Source organism: Alosa sapidissima, chromosome 13, assembly GCF_018492685.1.
Source record: "Alosa sapidissima isolate fAloSap1 chromosome 13, fAloSap1.pri, whole genome shotgun sequence".
NCBI classification, from domain to species: domain Eukaryota; kingdom Metazoa; phylum Chordata; class Actinopteri; order Clupeiformes; family Clupeidae; genus Alosa; species Alosa sapidissima.
In genome coordinates, this window is record NC_055969.1 from 20,512,853 (window position 1) to 20,530,206 (window position 17,354).

At 47.9% G+C, this 17,354-nt stretch overlaps 1 protein-coding gene across 7 annotated transcripts in view; it reads right to left on the minus strand.

Moving 5' to 3' along the window:
- zmiz2 (zinc finger, MIZ-type containing 2) overlaps window positions 1–17,354 on the minus strand; it is a 43,022-nt gene that overhangs the window by 19,229 nt on the left and 6,439 nt on the right. For all 7 annotated transcript variants that reach the window (XM_042058739.1, XM_042058736.1, XM_042058734.1 and 4 more), the window contains exons 2-4: window positions 4,204–4,309; window positions 992–1,103; window positions 573–766 (exon numbers count right to left, since the gene is read on the minus strand). In XM_042058739.1, coding sequence (XP_041914673.1) covers window positions 573–766; window positions 992–1,103; window positions 4,204–4,253 — 356 coding nt within the window. In that variant the 5' untranslated portion in view covers window positions 4,254–4,309. The remainder of the gene's footprint in view (window positions 1–572; window positions 767–991; window positions 1,104–4,203; window positions 4,310–17,354) is intronic.

Genomic DNA, 17,354 nt, shown 5'->3' on the forward strand with positions numbered 1-17,354 from the left:
GCATATGCATTCACTGTATGTGTATGTATATATAATGTATAAGGGATGACACAATACCACTTTTCCAAGCCAGGTACCGAAACAGTTATGAAAACCTTGAGTATCTATCGATACCGCTACCAATCCGATACGGTCCTTCCCCCTCTTATTAAAACAACTATATGGTTAACACATTTGCCTGGATGCATGCTGAAAAGACAACGGGTTCAGTCCAGCATTCCCAACCATCAGACATCAATCAGATCCTATCCAATCCTATCCAATCCTAATCCTAATCCTATCGGACAGGCTCATTCCTAATAATGATATGGCTATGACTAAGGTGCTTGATTTTATATACCTGGGGCAATGGGTCTGAATTAAACAAATTAATCCAGTGATTAAGTGGTAACTGGCCCAATACTTTTGTCCATATAGTATATGCACACGTGCGTGTGTGCGTGTGTGTGTGTGTGCTTGCGTGGCCAATAACATGTATGTTTATCCCTGTACATGTGTATGTGCAGCAGTGTGTGTGCGTGTGTGCATGTGTGTGTGTTTGTTATGAGTACAGTGTGCAGTGTGTCCCTCACCTGCCGCCGTAGCCCGGGCCTGCTGGGTAGGCCCCGCTGGGGCGTCCGTACATGCCCGACTGCAGATAGGCCTTGTTGGGCTCGGGGTAGCCCTGCTGCGCCAGGAACTGCGGCGAGTTCATGCCAGGGCTGCTGCCGGGCATCATGTGGCTGCCAGCGGAGTTGCCGCCCGGACCCATGGGAGCGCCAAACACCTGGAGGGGTCAGAGGTCAGAGCAATGTTATATAGTCAGAGAGGTCACATCAATGCTATATAGTCAGAGAGGTCACATCAATGTTATATAGTCAGAGAGGTCACATCAATGTTGTCATGGTCACACACGCGGAGTGAGGGAGAGTATTCTTTACCTGGCTGGGTGAAAGACTGGTCACTTCCCAGACTGTGACTGACTGACACACACACACACACACACATTTACCTGGCTGGGTGAAGGACTGGTCACTCCCCACACTGTGGTTACCACAGAGAGAGAGCCTGGCTGACTGGCACCTTGCTGCCAGGGGACAGGATCATATGGGTAGGAGCCGTCACTGCAGGAGGGAGAGAGGGAGAGAGTGAGAGAGAGCGAGAGAGAGAGAGAGAGAGAGAGAGAGAGGCCATTAGTACAGTTACTAATCAAAGGCTCTCTGGAAGCACCGTCTCTTTGTCTGCAGAAACTGGGCTTGGGACACGAATAGCAGCAGCAGCAGCAACAGCAGCAACAGCATGAGCAATCCCTCTCAGCAGGGACTCTATCACACACACACACACGCGTGCACACGCACACACACACACACGCACACGCACATACATCTACACAATTGCACGCACACACACACCAAACTGCACTTCTGCTCAACCTGCCTGCTCAATATGTTCAAACAGAGCCCATTTATCTAGTGGTGCACAACACACAGAGTCTCCAATGAGAGGGAGCGAGCGAGAAAGGGAGAGGTGGAGGGGGTGGGGGGGTAAGATGGAGCAAAAAAGAGAGATCGAGAGAGAGAGAGAGAGAGGGGGAGAGAGAGAGAGGGGAAAGGAGTGTGAGAAATGGAGAGTGAGAGAGACATCGAGATCGAGAGAAAGAGAGAGAGAATCTTTGTGACTTCAATGCACCAAAGCCACATGCTCTTGAGGTACTCAACACAATGTTACCATGGTGACTCCAGTCACTAAGAGACAGACAAGAGTGTCTGTGCAGGGGGAGGGGGTGGTGTGTGTTTTTGTGTGTGTGAGTGTGTGTAGGCATTCATGCATGTGTGTGGGAGAGAGTAAGTACCTTCCCTTTTTGTTTTTTTCTAATCTTTTTCTCCCCCTTCTTGCTATTCTTTATGAAACTGGATCAAACCAGTTTTCTCAACAGCATCTTGTCTTTATATAATTAACTCTATCACATTAAGTGCAGCTCACAGGAACGCTGCAGAGGAATGTGGCCCATTGACTTCAAGCAATCCTATGGACTCTCACTGATTGGACTCTCACTGATCACACACACACACACACACACCCACACACACCACCTTGCCCTATGGAATCACATTCATCATCACACCTCTTACACACTATGGCACACACTATGACCCAGCTGCTTTATTGGGCGATGCAGGCAGCGAGTAGCAGCCACTGCACTCGGAGTCTCTGGAGACAGAGGATGAAGAGGGAGCGAGAGGAGAGGAGTGGAGAGGAGAGGAGAGGAGTGGAGAAGAGAGGAGAGGAGAGGAGAGCGAATTCCTGCACAGAAGATCTGGTTTGGTTGTTCAGTCTCAGAGTGATGCCTCACCAGCAGGGGACCAGAATGACCTGCAGATATTTCTGTTTGAAAGTGTTGAAACCTGATAGTGGTTTTGTGTTTGTGAGTGAGTGCGCACACACACAAACACATGTGTGCGTGTGTGTGTGTGTGTATGTGCATTCCAGAGGGGGTGGAGGTCTCTGTTGAGTTCCTCTCTGCACAAAACCACCGGATGCTGCGCTCTCTCAAACAGGAAACCACCATTCCAGAGCCAAAAGCCCTCTGGCTGCCACGCACCGGCCAATCAGGGAAGGGCACACCCAGCAGCCAATCAGGGTCACACAGGTGGGAGGGAGATGGAGGGCTCAGCCAATGGCAGAGGAAGGTGAAAGGTCAGAATGCTAGAAGAGGGGCAGATCAAACAGTTTCACATGTTCTAAACGTTGAGATTTGTTCCGTAGACAAGTTGACTTCCACCTCTTTTCTTAGTGTGTGTTTGCACCTTTTCTTGGTTCTCTCTCTCTCTCTATATATATCTCCCTCTTTCAAGGGTTTTCAAATGACAAGGGCCACACAATGCTCTCCCCACTGAGCACAAGGCTGCTTGAGTTGTTTGACTTCTGAGGAGTCCTTCAGGCTGGTGGAGAGACCTAATGCATCTTGAGTTTCACTCAGAACGTCCTTGAGAGTGAAGATTTCAGGAGTGCTGGGCTACAAAAGTGCAGTGCTACGGTTCCCCGTGCTGTATAACGTTCAAGTTCTCCATGCTGCTCAACGCTACGGTTACCCATGCAGTGCGTGTGTGTGTGTGACTCTGTTCTGCTTTTCTGTGGTGATTCTCTGTGAGTAAGGTGACATTTCGCTGAGAATGTGACTCACTATCTCATAAACAAACAGCAAGAGTCTGAGACAGACGAGTAGGTCAAACAGTGAAAGGCCAAGTCTGTCTCTGTGTGTGTGTGTCTCTTTTGGACTGTTTAACCACTCAGCTATTAACTCAATTACAAATGTAAACTCCTGTAAATCTGAGCAAGCATGTATTCGGGGTATGAGAATCACTGAGAAAGATTTGGTGTGTGTGTGTGTGTGTACGGGCGTGACTGTGTGTGTGTATTTAAATAAAATTCCCGTGGGGAATGATGCAGAAACTGTCTAACAGTCAGTACTTCTCCAAACACCCTTCTAGTAGGTCAACTGAAATTCCAGGATGGTAGAAAATGCCAAAGTCATTGAAAAACATTTCCCAAAAACAACAATGGGACGGCCACTCCCTCCAGCCCGGTTGATCAAATAACTATCCCAACAACCCACGACTCGGTGAATAAGCATGACTATTATGACCAGTAACAGCGGAGACAGGTGATTCACTGCTATCTGGCTAGCTGTTTTCCCTTCTCACATATAAATGGTCAGAATTCGAGTTTGTTGAGTTTTCAGACGGCAGAGTCGGCAAAGTGCGGTCACTCGCGCATGGGGAGAATCCACCCACACACCTGTGAGTCATTACAAAGAGAGCGCTAGTTTCAGAACATGCCGTCTCAAAGACTCCCGTCAGGTGTCATTCTCTAACCTGTCGGCGACTCCAGTGGCCTGGTCTGAACTGACCGTCTCTGAGAGACACACGAGGCGTTGTGAAAACCCAGGTCCCACACGGTCGTCACAAAAGGACGTGTCTGTGTCCCAGAGGGTCTTGTATTTGTGAGTTAAGGGTCAACTGGATCATCGCTTGCATCTTTGTGAACCACCACTAAACAAATATGGTCTGATCAACCACACAGAGCAGAAAAAAGGGTGGGTGTGTGTGCATGTCAGTCTGTGTGCACACGTGTGTATGCCTGTATGTATGCGTTTGTGTTTGGGTGTGTACGTAGGTCTGTGGGTCACGCACGTGTGTGTGTGTGTGTGTGTGAGACACTCACCTATGTGGCGTGGGAGGCAAGGCAGGTTTCATGGAGTTGATGGGGTTCATCGGAGGGTCACAGGGGTCTGCAGGGAACCCCCAAACTCCTCAACCTGGCAGGCAGTCTGGAGAGAGAGAGAGAGAGAGAGAGAGAGAGAGAGAGAGAGAGAGAGAGAGAGAGAGAGAGAGAGAGAGAGAGAGAGAGGTTATTGAAGTTTGATCACATTTCAATATCTTAGCACAGTAAAAGCTAGTGGCAAGTCTCACGCAGACACATGGGTGTGTTTGAACCTGCTCCCCACAACACCAATCACACACACACACACACACACACACACACACACAACACACTGATCAGAGAAACATAAATGTGTGGAGGGCCGGTAGGATTCTAGGATCACTGACTCTGTTCATGTAGCACTTTGTGTGTGTTTTTGTGTGTGTGTTTGTAATCAACACACAGACACTTTATGAAAACACACACCATATGTGATTAGAGGTAGGGCTCAAGGAGAACTGTGGCTTGTGTTGGATTGAGTACTGAGCTTTAACCTAATGTGTTTGTAGTCCACACACACACAGTTTTAAACACTGCTGTTGATGTAGATTCATTCCTGCCCGAGGGGGGGGGGGCATGGGGGTTGAGCAGGCGGATGGGTAGGGTTGCTATTTATAGCTCTTTGATATCAGAAGGAACAGGAGAAAAATGTGATGTGGAAAATAGAGAGGAAGAGAGTAGAAGAGAGGAGAGAGGAGGTGAGAGGACAGAGGAGAGAGGAGAGAGGAGGTGAGAGGAGAGAGAGAGGAGGTGAGAGGAGAGAGGAGAGAGGAGGTGAGAGGAGAGAGGAGATGAGAGGAGAGAGAGAGGAGAGAGGAGGTGAGAGGAGAGAAGAGAGGAGAGAGGAGGTGAGAGGAGAGAGAGAGGAGGTGAGAGGAGAGAAGAGAGAGGAGAGAGGAGGTGAGAGGAGAGAAGAGAGAGGAGAGAGGAGGTGAGAGGAGAGAGGAAGTGAGAGGAGAGAGGAGGGGGGGAGGAGAGAGGAGAGGGGAGGAGAGAGGAGAGGGGAGGAAGGAGAGAGGAGGTGAGAGGAGAGAGGAGGTGAGAGAAGAGAGGAGAGGGGAGGAGAGAGGAGAGGGGAGGAGAGGAAGGAGAGAGGAGGTCAGAGGAGAGAGGAGGGGGGAGGAAGGAGAGGAAGAGAGGAGAGAGGGGAAGAGAGGAGTGTGTGTGTGTGTTTGTCACAGCTTTTCTGTCAGCTGTGACAGCATCTGCATCTCAGTGTGTGTGAGACTGAGAGAGAGAGATAAATCAGAGTGATGTGTGTGTGTGTGTGTGTGTGTGTGTGTGTGTGTGTGTATGCCATTTGTGTATGGTAGGCACATGTGTGTGTGACTGATTCAATTATTGACAACAGCATCAACATCAACAATGAACCCCAGCACCAATTTAACCCTACCCCTCATGCCCCTACAAACACACATCCACACACACACACACACATTTAAACACAAACACACAAGCACACTCAAACACAGAGATAGACACACAGATGCACACAAATGGGCAGACGCACACAAATGGGCACACACACACACACACACACACACACACAAAGGTAGATGTCTGCCTGTCTCACCTCCAGTAACAAACTTGCTAATTTGCTGCCAGCCTCTATACCCATCACCCTCCATCTCCTTCTCCCTATCCCTTGCTTTCTTTATACCCATCCTTCCCCTCTCTTTCTCTATCCCTCGCTTTCTCTACACCCATCACCCCTCCCTCCCATTCTTCCTCCCTCTCTCCTCTCTCTCTATCCCTCGCTTTCTCTACACCCATCACCCCTCCCTCCCATTCTTCCTCCCTCTCTCCTCTCTCTCTCCCTCCCTCTCCCTCCATATCCCCTGCTTGCTCTCCTCTCCTCCCAGATTTAGGTCAGACACCCCACAGCTTGAAAGGAGGGATGGATGAAAGCAGAGGAGAGGGAAAGGGAGGAGGGGCGCTCTGAAACGAGTGACAGACTTTATCAGGGAGGAGGACACCTACAAGGATAATAAGAGATGAGCCAGAGGGGTGTGTGTGTGTGTGTGTGTAAGAGGGTGGGAACATGTTTACTATTCCGTCTGTTTTTTATAATAGGGGCTTGGCTGTTCCAAGGTTGTTGCTGCTTGATGGCATGCACTGCCCTTTTCTTCTGCCAACACACACACACACACACACACACACACACACACACACACACACACACACACACACACACACACACACACACACACACACACACACACACACACACACACACACACACACACACAAACACAAACATTTATGGCTGGCTGTTTTGTTTGTACAGATTGTTTGTATCAACCTTATATCTAATTAAGATGTGTGTGTAAGCGTGTGTGAGAGAGTATGTGTGTGTGTGTGTATGAGTGTGCGTTTGTGAGCATGCGTGTGTGTATTTTAATGGTTTAATTAGGCGCCAGTGACCAAAGACCATGGCAGAGTCCACTGCCTTCACTTAAATGAAGTACCAAACAAGATGGTATACACATTACCCTTGCCATGCTACTAGACACACACAAACTTCTTTTTATCATGACCATTCTTCATCCCTGGATTTTATTAGGAGATTTCCTGTGACACTCTACAACAGAGTTCCCTACTCTCTGCTGTGTGTGTGTGTGTGTGTGTGTGTGTGTGTCTACTCTACTGCTACCAGCACAAACTGTTCATGTCCTGGAATGAACAGAACACGCTGTTCTTTTTCTCACTCTCTCGGTCTCTACTGCTCTCCCCTCACTCTCTTGCTTTTGTGCATCTCTCTCCCCTGGTTCTCTCTCTCTCCCCTGGTTCTCTCTCTCGCCCTCTCTCTCTGGCCTTCTGAACTAATCACTAAATCCCTCCCTCTTCTCCAGCCATGGCCAGCAGAGCCCTACCTCTGCCCTGACTGCTACACACACACACACGAAGATACACATAGTCGTACACACTGTCAATCTCTATGTAGTTACACCACTTCTCTCCCTCTCGCGCTCTCCCCCTCCCTCTCTAGTGATTGAGAGGGTTCAGGTTAGGACAGCAGCAAGAGAGCAACAAGAGCAGAGGACACACACATGGACACACACACACACACACGAAAACAAAGATGAAGCAATAAAGGAAGGAGTAAACAGTGAGAGAGGTCAAAAAAAAAAAGAAAGAAAGAAAAGACCCTCTGTGTTAGTGCTCCAGTACAGACTCCGCTCTTGGCATGAAGATATTATCCATACCCTCATATCCGTACCCTCATTCACACACAAACACATATGCTCAATTATGCGCTCATACAAAATCATGATCACAAAAATCATGTTTACACTCTCACACAAAATTAGTTGTGCACGAGCAAGAGAGAGAGAGTGTGTGTGTGTGTGTGTGTGTGTGTGTGTGTGTGTGTGAGTGAGAGTGACTTTTGACTGAAAATGCCTTGATAAGGTTTCAATCCTGATGTGGTAACAGCACCAGGCAGAGATGCCAGTTTGTTCCCATGAGTTTCCCCCATCTCACACAGCTCAATTGCAGCACCTGCTGAAGGTTCAGATTAGCCTGACGAGCCAGACCCACATTAAAATGTAGGGTCTGGGCACTCACCGTTCGCAGTGATTAGTCCGAGGGGCGGGATAATCAGTTGTCTTTCAAATTCCCTCTGCACGCAATAGGACAGCAGCAGCGCTATGAGTCCCATGCGTTTCCCACCAGCGGAGCTAGTTGGCTAGTTGGTTCAAACGTTTGCCAACTTAATAAAAGCTTAACTCGTGTCACACGGTTCGCCAACAGCAACATCCATCTTATTTGTTTTCAAGTGGCAGGGAATTCAAGCCAAACCGTTGCAACTCTGCCATCAATCATTATGTTAAGCCCACCTAACGACTCTATACACGATTTCATTGGCCTGATTAAGTTTCGATTTCTGGAGCTCACAAGTCAACGGAGAGTTGCTAGACTAGCCCTGGCAGCAAATGTAATTTGCTGCCGCCAGGGCGCGTCTAGATTTCTAGGCTAGGTTCAGATGGCTCACAAAGCTTTTCTCAGGTATGTAGTTGTGGACAGTGGATTTATACCTGCTTGTGGCATGTAAAACCAGTTTCACATACTAACACACACACATATATGCACACCTACATATAAACAGACACACACAAACCTACATATACACACAAAATTAAGATTGTTTGGTCTCATACTAAAAGAAGATTGTTTGGTAGTACCCAGAAAAAGATTGCTTGCTAGTACCCAGAATCCTCTGGGTTCTGAACACAGAGTAAGATCACTGTTTGTGTCTGTAGAGGAATCCCTGTAGTATTGAGCGATCTCTTCCTGGTTGGAGATGATCGATGTTTGCCTTTCTCTTATGCAAAGCTCTTCTGTTTCCATGCAAATCCCATCTGCCACCTCCCTTTGGACAAACTGACCACAGGCACATTTAATCAGCCAGCAAACAAAACACACACACAAACACACACACACACTTTGAACAGAGAATCATATTGGTTCTTTAGAATGTTAGAGGGTTCTTCACAGCACAAAGTGGTAAAAAGTCTGGTACTTCATAACAGAATGTGAAAGTCAGAAGGAGAAGAAGCTTAAAGGGACCTTAAGCAGTTTTTGCAATTCCTTCACCGTTTTTTGCGCGCTGTTTTCTCTACAAAGCTCCCCCTACAGCTTTGGAGTATATATATTTTACGACATTCCTCGCTCGGTCAGTCTGCGGTTTCCTCTTTCCCTGTTCCTCCGACAGCAGTTTACTCACTTTCTGTTTCTTTTCACTGGCTCTGCTATGACGAATATGTAAGAAACTCCAACGCTACCTTGTTCCAGCCGGTGTTTGGCGGGTATGTGTGGAGTGCCATAAAGCAATAGGTTACAACGCAAGGCCACGAGACTTTCTAATTCTGAGGCCAGCGGCTCAATGGCTTTTCTACTCACAGACGCTAGGGGGAAGTGAGGCGGCCACCATTCAACCAGTAAAAAATCATATAACCATTCCAATGACTCCGAAGCTGTTACGTTAAGGTAAATTAAGCTAAAAAAAACGTATAGTTCATAGAGTCAACTGGAACAATTGAGATAATGCTTCCACAGGAACCAGCAATAGAGACCGTTTCAATGACACTGAGCGTAGCAAAGTAAAAGCCCTATGTAGAAGGGCAGGATGTTTATTTATGAACACTGTGACTAACCCTGAGTGCTAGCCTCTCCATCACGGGACACTATCTTTCTTGTTTGGCAGACATTGGTGATGTTATCAGTATGCAGCCTAGCATCTTTACAGCGCACAGGGCACAGAGCTAAATGTGCCGGATGGATCCCACAAACATATCAAAGCGTGTGTGATGTCGCCAGTCGCCGGGCGGAATGGGGCTCCTTCATGATTCATGAGCCATCTGTAAGCAGTTTGCAGCGACACCGGTTTGCATGTTAACCGCAGCTAACGTGGGGAGCCGGGCTAAAAGGCTATCTAACAGTTTGTAGCGACACTGGTTAGCATGTGAACCACAGTTAATGTGATGAGCTGGCCCAACAGGCCATTTAACTGTGCTCATAGCGACACTGGTTAGCATGTGGGCGGCACGGCGTGACGAGTTAGGCTAAAATGCTGCTTAGCTCGACAGAAAGACGCAGGGATGCACAACACTTGGGGTCAGAGGTCAAAGAACACATCGGTCACAAGCTTCTCCTCAACGCCCCCATCTTCTCAAAGGCAGTGTGGTGCGTGTCCACTACCCCCGCCCTAAGAGCAGTGTAGCCTCCGCCATTAGCTTGTCTAATGTGACAGTAATGGCAGCCCCCCTGGTGAAAAGCCATCATTGGCTGCTGCACTCTTTTACTCCCTCCTCTCGTCTGGGTGTGATTTGCTGGTGTCTCGTGTCAATCAAGCACTTTGAAGACTGGAGGACTCCACTTGCTGAATGAACAATTGCCTCTTTCAACCTACCTGACAAACCGACAATAGCGTTCTACAATTATATTCGCAGGGAAGAGCACCAGAGCCAGTCACATCTACTGAAGAAGCCCGACAGAACAATAGATCCAAATAAACAATTCTACAAGGCTTGCTTGTTGATCAATAGCACTGTGTAAGTCAATCAATGAAATGCCTGTCAAATCCTTCTTGCTGAAGATGTCACCGCTAACGTTCATCTCTCATGAATGATATCAGTTGAATTGGCAGTCAATGCCTTTTCTCTGTTCAAGTTGGTGAAAAAAACGTGGTGAAGAAAATGTGTCTGAAAGTGAGAGACGGAGAGAGAAAGAGAGAGAGAGAGAAAGAAAGAGAAAGAAAGAGAGAGAGAGAGAACAAGCATGTGTGTGTGTGTGCCTGAGAGAGAAAAAGATAAAGTGTGTTTGTGTGTGTGTGTGTGTGACTGAGAGAGAAAAAGATAAAGTGTGTGTGTGTGTGTAGACACTGAGAGGGTGCTGCTGTATTGATTCGCCCGACACTGCTGACCAGTGTGTCTGTCTCTCTATGCCCTTCACAGGCGTAGTCAGCTGGTTTGTTCAAGGGCCTCTCTGAAGAGGATGAAAAGGAGAAGAGAAGAGAACGTGTCTGACTTCCCACTCTCAGCTGCTCACTATCTCTCTTCTTCCATCTCTCTTTATCTTCTCTCTGCTTTCCTTCCTTCACCCTCTCTCCCTCTCTTTCTGTCCTCCTCTCTTTCTCCCTCCCTCCCTCCCTCCCTCTCTCTCCCTTGTGCTTTTTATCTCCCTCTCCCTCCTCCCTTTCAGTCATGCAACGTGACTGACCCAGCACACTGCAGTCTCTCGCTCCCTCTTTTTCTCCCTCTCCCTCTCTTTCTTTTCCTCCCTCTCCCTCTCTCTCTGCCTCTCCCCCTCTCCCTTTTTCTTTTTCTCCCTCTCCCTCTCTCTCCCTCCCTTCTCTGGTGTAAAACGAAAAACAGGTTGACTGACGGATGGTTTGGCTAATGAGTGGAGACAGAATCTGCTCACACACTCATACACACTCTGTCACACACGTCACGTACACACACACATACTTGGTCACACACAAACACACTCATACACACTCAATCTCCCTACCCCTCACACATACACAAAGAGAAAGACAGACACACATACACACCTTCTCTCCCCCAAACAGACACAAAAAGACAGACATTCACACTCAATCACACACAGAGACAGACACAGACCAGCGAGTCAGGCTCAGACAGCTTATGACTTTGCGCGCGCACGCACGCAACATTCTTCAAGTGGCAGAGCAGAGTGTGTAAGGAGATGCTATCAGATGCAGAGCAATGGATGTGACGGTCAACCTCACCTTACAGGGTGGTGTGTGTGTGTGTGAGTGTGTGTGTGTGAAAGAGAATGAGTGAGTGATTTATGGATGACAGTGAGGTACATTATTATTGGTTTGAACAGGAAGATGATGCATCTTGTTAGTTTCCAGATAATCAGGAAGTGATCACAGTCACATCAAGAGCTTGATGCTACCCACTGCATGCACAAGCACAAACAAACACACACACACACACACAACTTTTATATTTGACTTTTGAACCCTATCAATTGGAGGCTGTAGGAGGAGTGCCCACTGCACGTGTGTGTGTGTGCGTGTACGTGTGCGTGTGTGTGTGTGAGAGAGAGAGAGAGATGGGAGCGGAGGGGGGACCTGTCTGGCGCTCCAGGAAGCCAAAAGCCAGTTCATAACCACAGCAGCCGAAAAGGGAACTAAGTTTAACAGCACCGCTGAAAGTGGTGTGTGTGTGTGTGTGTGAGACTGTATGAACACTAAGGTTTCTCTCTTTACCACTTGCTGCCTGTGGGTCTGTGTGTGTTTGTAGCCAAGGGCGCTGAGCCTTGGTAATCATTACATCGTCATGCATCAGCACCTGGATTGGTATGTGTGTGTGTCTTGCAGACGTCATAGCAACAGGCCTGCATCAGCGTTGTGTTTTCATGTGTGTGCATTTGTCAGAAATATCTATGAGTAAGAGTCCCAACCCCAGTGCCTCCTCGCTTGTCCGATGCCTTCCCATCACACACACACACACACACACACACACACACACACCTCTAGCAAATCTGCATTCTTCTTTGATACTGTACTTGCAAACCTCCCATGACTGTTAAAGACAGGCTGCAGCTTAGTCACCCAGCTTGGAACAGGCACACACACACACACACACACACACACACACACACGTAAGTACATATTGCTGTGTCTTCATGCTCCATCACCCAGCGGGAGAAACACTGGATGAAAAGCCACTGCACTTTCCCATGTGACAGAGGAGCTATTTTAAGGCCCACCGATAAATATATATTAAAAAAAAAAAAAACACATGGACATTTGTGCACTTGCGTGCGCGCGCACACAGATACGCACGCACACGAAAATGAGAACACACTCTCCGCTCCTGGTGGAACAAGAAGGTGATGATTCATTGGTGATGTCAGAAAGGTCAATCCTGTGCTAGACCCAAGTGTGAGTGTGTGTGTGTGTGTTAAGTCACAATCGCTGACCATCTCCTGTCACCTTATGTGAAATACTGAACCGTGTTACCAAAAATAGTCTGTGAACCAGAATCAGAACTGTGAACCAGAATCAGCATCTGTCATTATTCTTCATGCTTCTTATGCATCTTGTATGAATGTGTGTCTCAATCAAAACGAGTCTGAAGCTGCAAGTTATCGTCCTCCATACTCAACCGTGTCTTTCTGCATGCTACTTTAGTGTGAAAAGACCTGGTCACGGTCTCGGTGACAGGCCTAGTCATCTCATGCATGTCTATATAAGGCTTAGGCTATGGCCACTGATTTACACCCATTTGCCTGTTTAGGACTTAAGTCACTTTTCGTATCTAATTAGTTGACTGCTTCCAGAAACTACAGAACAAACCTACACCAATAGTGCAGAGGTGATTGTGAGTTACAAGCGAAAATCACTCACTCACTCTATTAATACTCTCAGTGTATATTCCCAAACGAGTGATGTTATATTGAAACCACTCTGAATTTACAGAAGGTAGCGCATCGGCGCTAATTAGCGCCAGCACCATGCAGTGCACTGTGGAAAGCATTAGCAGTCTGTGTGCCATTAGCACCCCGAGAGCTGCAGATGGTCCATACCGGCCTAAGCGGGTGCCCATATAGCAGGTGCCAGTGTGCCAACACTAGGGATAAAGACTGGATAATGCTGCTAGGCATTTAGGCGGGTAATGATGGGCATAAACAGTGACTAATGCTTAGCATCAAGGCTGGCAATACTGGCTTCCAGGGTGGCTAATCTTCAGCATAAAGAGTAGCTTATGCTAGATGCCAACAGTGCTAAATCAGCATAAAGAATCGCTTATGCTAACTGACAAGAGTGGCTAATCAAGTGCCACCATCAAGGGCATCAAGGGACGCTGGAAATGAAATGTAAGGTTTATACCCTCTGATTCTGGTGGAAGGCTGCTGATATTTGACCTTAACAGCCAATCAAATTACACCCACCCTTTTCCTGTGTCATATTCATTCTATCTATCTATCTATCTATCTATCTATCTATCTATCTATCTATCACAGTCACACTACACAGCAGTTGTTTATTTCCCCATTTTCAGATCCGGGTTGACCAATGTTCAGGAGGCATCAGGAGTCGTTAACCAGGGGCATCAGTGGGAACCAATCATGCGTGCGTGTGTGTATACTGTGGAATGGGATGGTGTGAAATGAGGCTGCACATTACCCACCCCTCCACACACACACGCATGCACACGCACACACATATACACAGCTGTTGTAATTACAGTCACCCAAGATCATCGCTGTCAGGTAGGTGAAAGGTGTGTGTAAATATTTTTGTACAGGTTTTCTACAACATGTGTGGGTATTTGTGTGTGCGTTTGTGTCTTTAGGGTCTCATCTCCTCTCCTCTCCTCTCTCTGCCATCCTTCTCTCCTCCCCTCTCATCTCCCCCTCCATTCTACCCCTCCCCCTCTCTCTTCCTTTTTGTTATTTGTCTCCTCAGTGATGGATGGACCCTCAGACCACCTCCTCATCCTACTACTGCTCCTCAATTACAGCAGTGGACCAGAAGTGGGGCTCACTTCCACAGGGGGTGGGGATGAGGATGAGGATGAGGATGAGGGGTCTAACATGGGAAAGGGGACGTTTTAGGCTGGATGAGCTGGGAGGAGCATGGCCAGTAAGCAGGGTTTGGGGGGGGGGGGGGGGGGGGGGGGTGAGTGTGTGTCTGTGTGTGTGTGTAGGGGGGTTGGGTGTATGTGTTTGGGTGGAGGAGCAGGGAGTGGGGAGGCCTATGGCCATGTGATGACACCGGGGTGACTAGTTTTACACATGAGGGGGCACAGACAGACAGACAAACAGTCAGACACACACACACACACACACACAGCACCTCAGAGGTCGAGTGGGCAGGCGTTGAAGTCATATGATTAGTCAATAGGCTGACATCAAAGATGAGGCTCACGCTGAATGAGCAGATGTCATTTCTCATGTTAGCAGCAGCAGTCTAAAGCCACATTATGCTAGCATGATTGTTAGCAACATTAGTTATTACTTTAAATCCCAAACACGAGACTCAGTGGGCCTGTAGGTTCAACACAGGTTTTCAAAAGGTCCCTGACAATTGCTTCCCTTCAAGCTTCCCTTTTTTTTTGTATTCAAAACATGTACTTATACGATCCAGTCTGGGCAACCGAGATGGAACGCGCTCAAACTCGCACACACTTCTATCAAGATCTTCACAACCTCGAGTAACACCACGACATTAATGGAATGTGCAGGATTAACTGGAACATCATCTCACACACACACAAACACATTCCAACACTTTCATACATAACACACTTCCTTGTTTTACACACAGGTCTTCAAAAAAGCTTAACACACAAACAACACCCAGCATGCAACAGTCTACAACAACACTCTCTCTCCCAAGCACCGAACACACACACACACACCTGCGCTCTCACTCTCACACAGCACGCCCATGCACTCTCGAGAAGAGACAGAAGAGACAGAGGAGAGAGAGAGAGAGAGAGAGAGAGAGAGAGAGAGGAGAGAGAGAGGAGAGAGAGAGAGAGAGAGAGAGAGAGAGAGAGAGAGAGAGAGAGAGAGAGAGAGAGAGAGAGAGAACCACGGACGATGATCTGAGTGGAGTGAGGGGCTCACAGAGGTGCCGATCCTTCACAGGTGGCCAAAAGAGTAGCCTGCTGCCTGAGCGTGCATACACACACAAACACACACACGCACGCACACAGACACCACCTAATCCTTCTGATCTGGAACAGCTGTCACCACGGTGATCTAAAAATAAAGCCGTGTGTGTGTGTGCGTGTGTGTGGGGATGAGCTTTTGATGCATCTCATTCTCTTTGTCTTTCTCTGCATCTCTGCATGAACTTGAAGTAGCACACCATTAGGAAAAGTGTGTTGCGCACACACACACACACACAGAGCAATGCAAAATGTGGACAGGCCACAAAACGAAACCTTCCTCTTTCATAGATCATAATGCCACAGACAGAAAGCAACATCAGATTAACGACAGCAAAGGTCACGGTGGTTATCGAAGCTCTTACATGCAGTCCAGAGGGGGTCATGGAAACTGAATAACGAACGAACGAAGGAAGAAACGATACACTTCTAACATTAGGCAATCCCCTCAATCATCCACTGGCTTGCAGGACTTTCCCCGAGGAGAATCAGACCCTGAACTGGGCCACGTGACAGCCGGAACTGGGGCAGAACCAAGCCAGAGCTTGCTGGTCTCGGCGCCATTTTTTGGCCCACTAGACCAGTAAGACCGGTACCAGCCCGTGACCATAAAAAATAAAAACAATGGACAGCGTACGGCCGTACACTCAGTAGAATTAAAAAATGGGGGAGATTTATCCAAATATGGTCAGTATGGTCAGCTCCAAACCTGGAGGATTCTATTACTGTACTTATCCTGGCTCCAAATTTTGTCAAGACACATGTTGGCTTCTCCAGGCTTCAAGTGCAGGACACCACACAGTCCATGCTTTCTACTGCCATTAGCGACAACAGAGTACTGAGGTCTTACTGAGTACTGTTCTTCTTCAGTACACACACACACACACACCTTTTTTCAATACTAACATTTTTTGGAACTTTTTGCAACAGCAGCCTGTTTCAAGTTGAAAACTAGCCCATGAAGTCCCTCCGTTCATACTGACTCCAGGGCTTCTGCAAACTTCTGGTTCCAAGTTGGCGATGTGGATGTCCCCACCCCCACCCAAATCCAAACTAAATTCCCAGGATTCCTTGCTGCTGGCAGAAAGGTATTCAGCACTGCCCCACTGACCCAACGCATTGATACCAAACACAAAGTGTCGTCACCTTTTTTCGCCTTCAGAGTAAACAACCCAAGGGCTGCGTCCGCCATTGTGACTGAGTGGGGTTTTGTGTGGTCAAGCAAGGAGAAGAAGCCAGGCAAGGCCAAGGGAGATCAAAGCAACCAAGCAATGGACACACACACACACACAGACACACACACACACAGACGAGAGCAAACAGCAGCTGCTGTGAAAGGGAGTAAGAGAATGAGGAACAGACCTGACAGAGCGAGTTACCTGCCCCCACCCCTAACCTCGGCTCGCCCTTCCCCCACACACCCATTCTGTCCTCACGTCTTCAGGCCATTTCACTGCAACCCTGTCCCTTTCACCGTGTGTGTGTGTGTGTGTGTGTGGTTATCAAAAGGAGACACGCCACCAAAGCACCCCTTCACCCAGATACTCTCACATACTCCTTAATCCCTAGAAGCTCAATTCAAAATTAAACTACTTTTCCCCATCAGTCACAATAACCTGACAAAGCCAAAAAATAAAACATGCAATAATAAATAAAAAACAACGCAATAATATGATGTCAAACTTGACCAATAGCCCACACACATGAACAATCACCGTCTACTGTGACTCTGATCAGGACCGGTTTTGCACATAGTCCAGACCCGGTTTGATCCGGTCTGTAGTGAGGAGCTCATGAACCCCCTCCTGCTGGTCCCCTGGCCCCACACACACACACACACACACACACACACACACACACAAGGCCCCAGTCTTTATCTGAGGAGATGAGATGAGGAAACAGAGGAGGCCTTACAGAGTCTTAAGGCCCATTGCCCCCCCGCCCCCCAGGGCC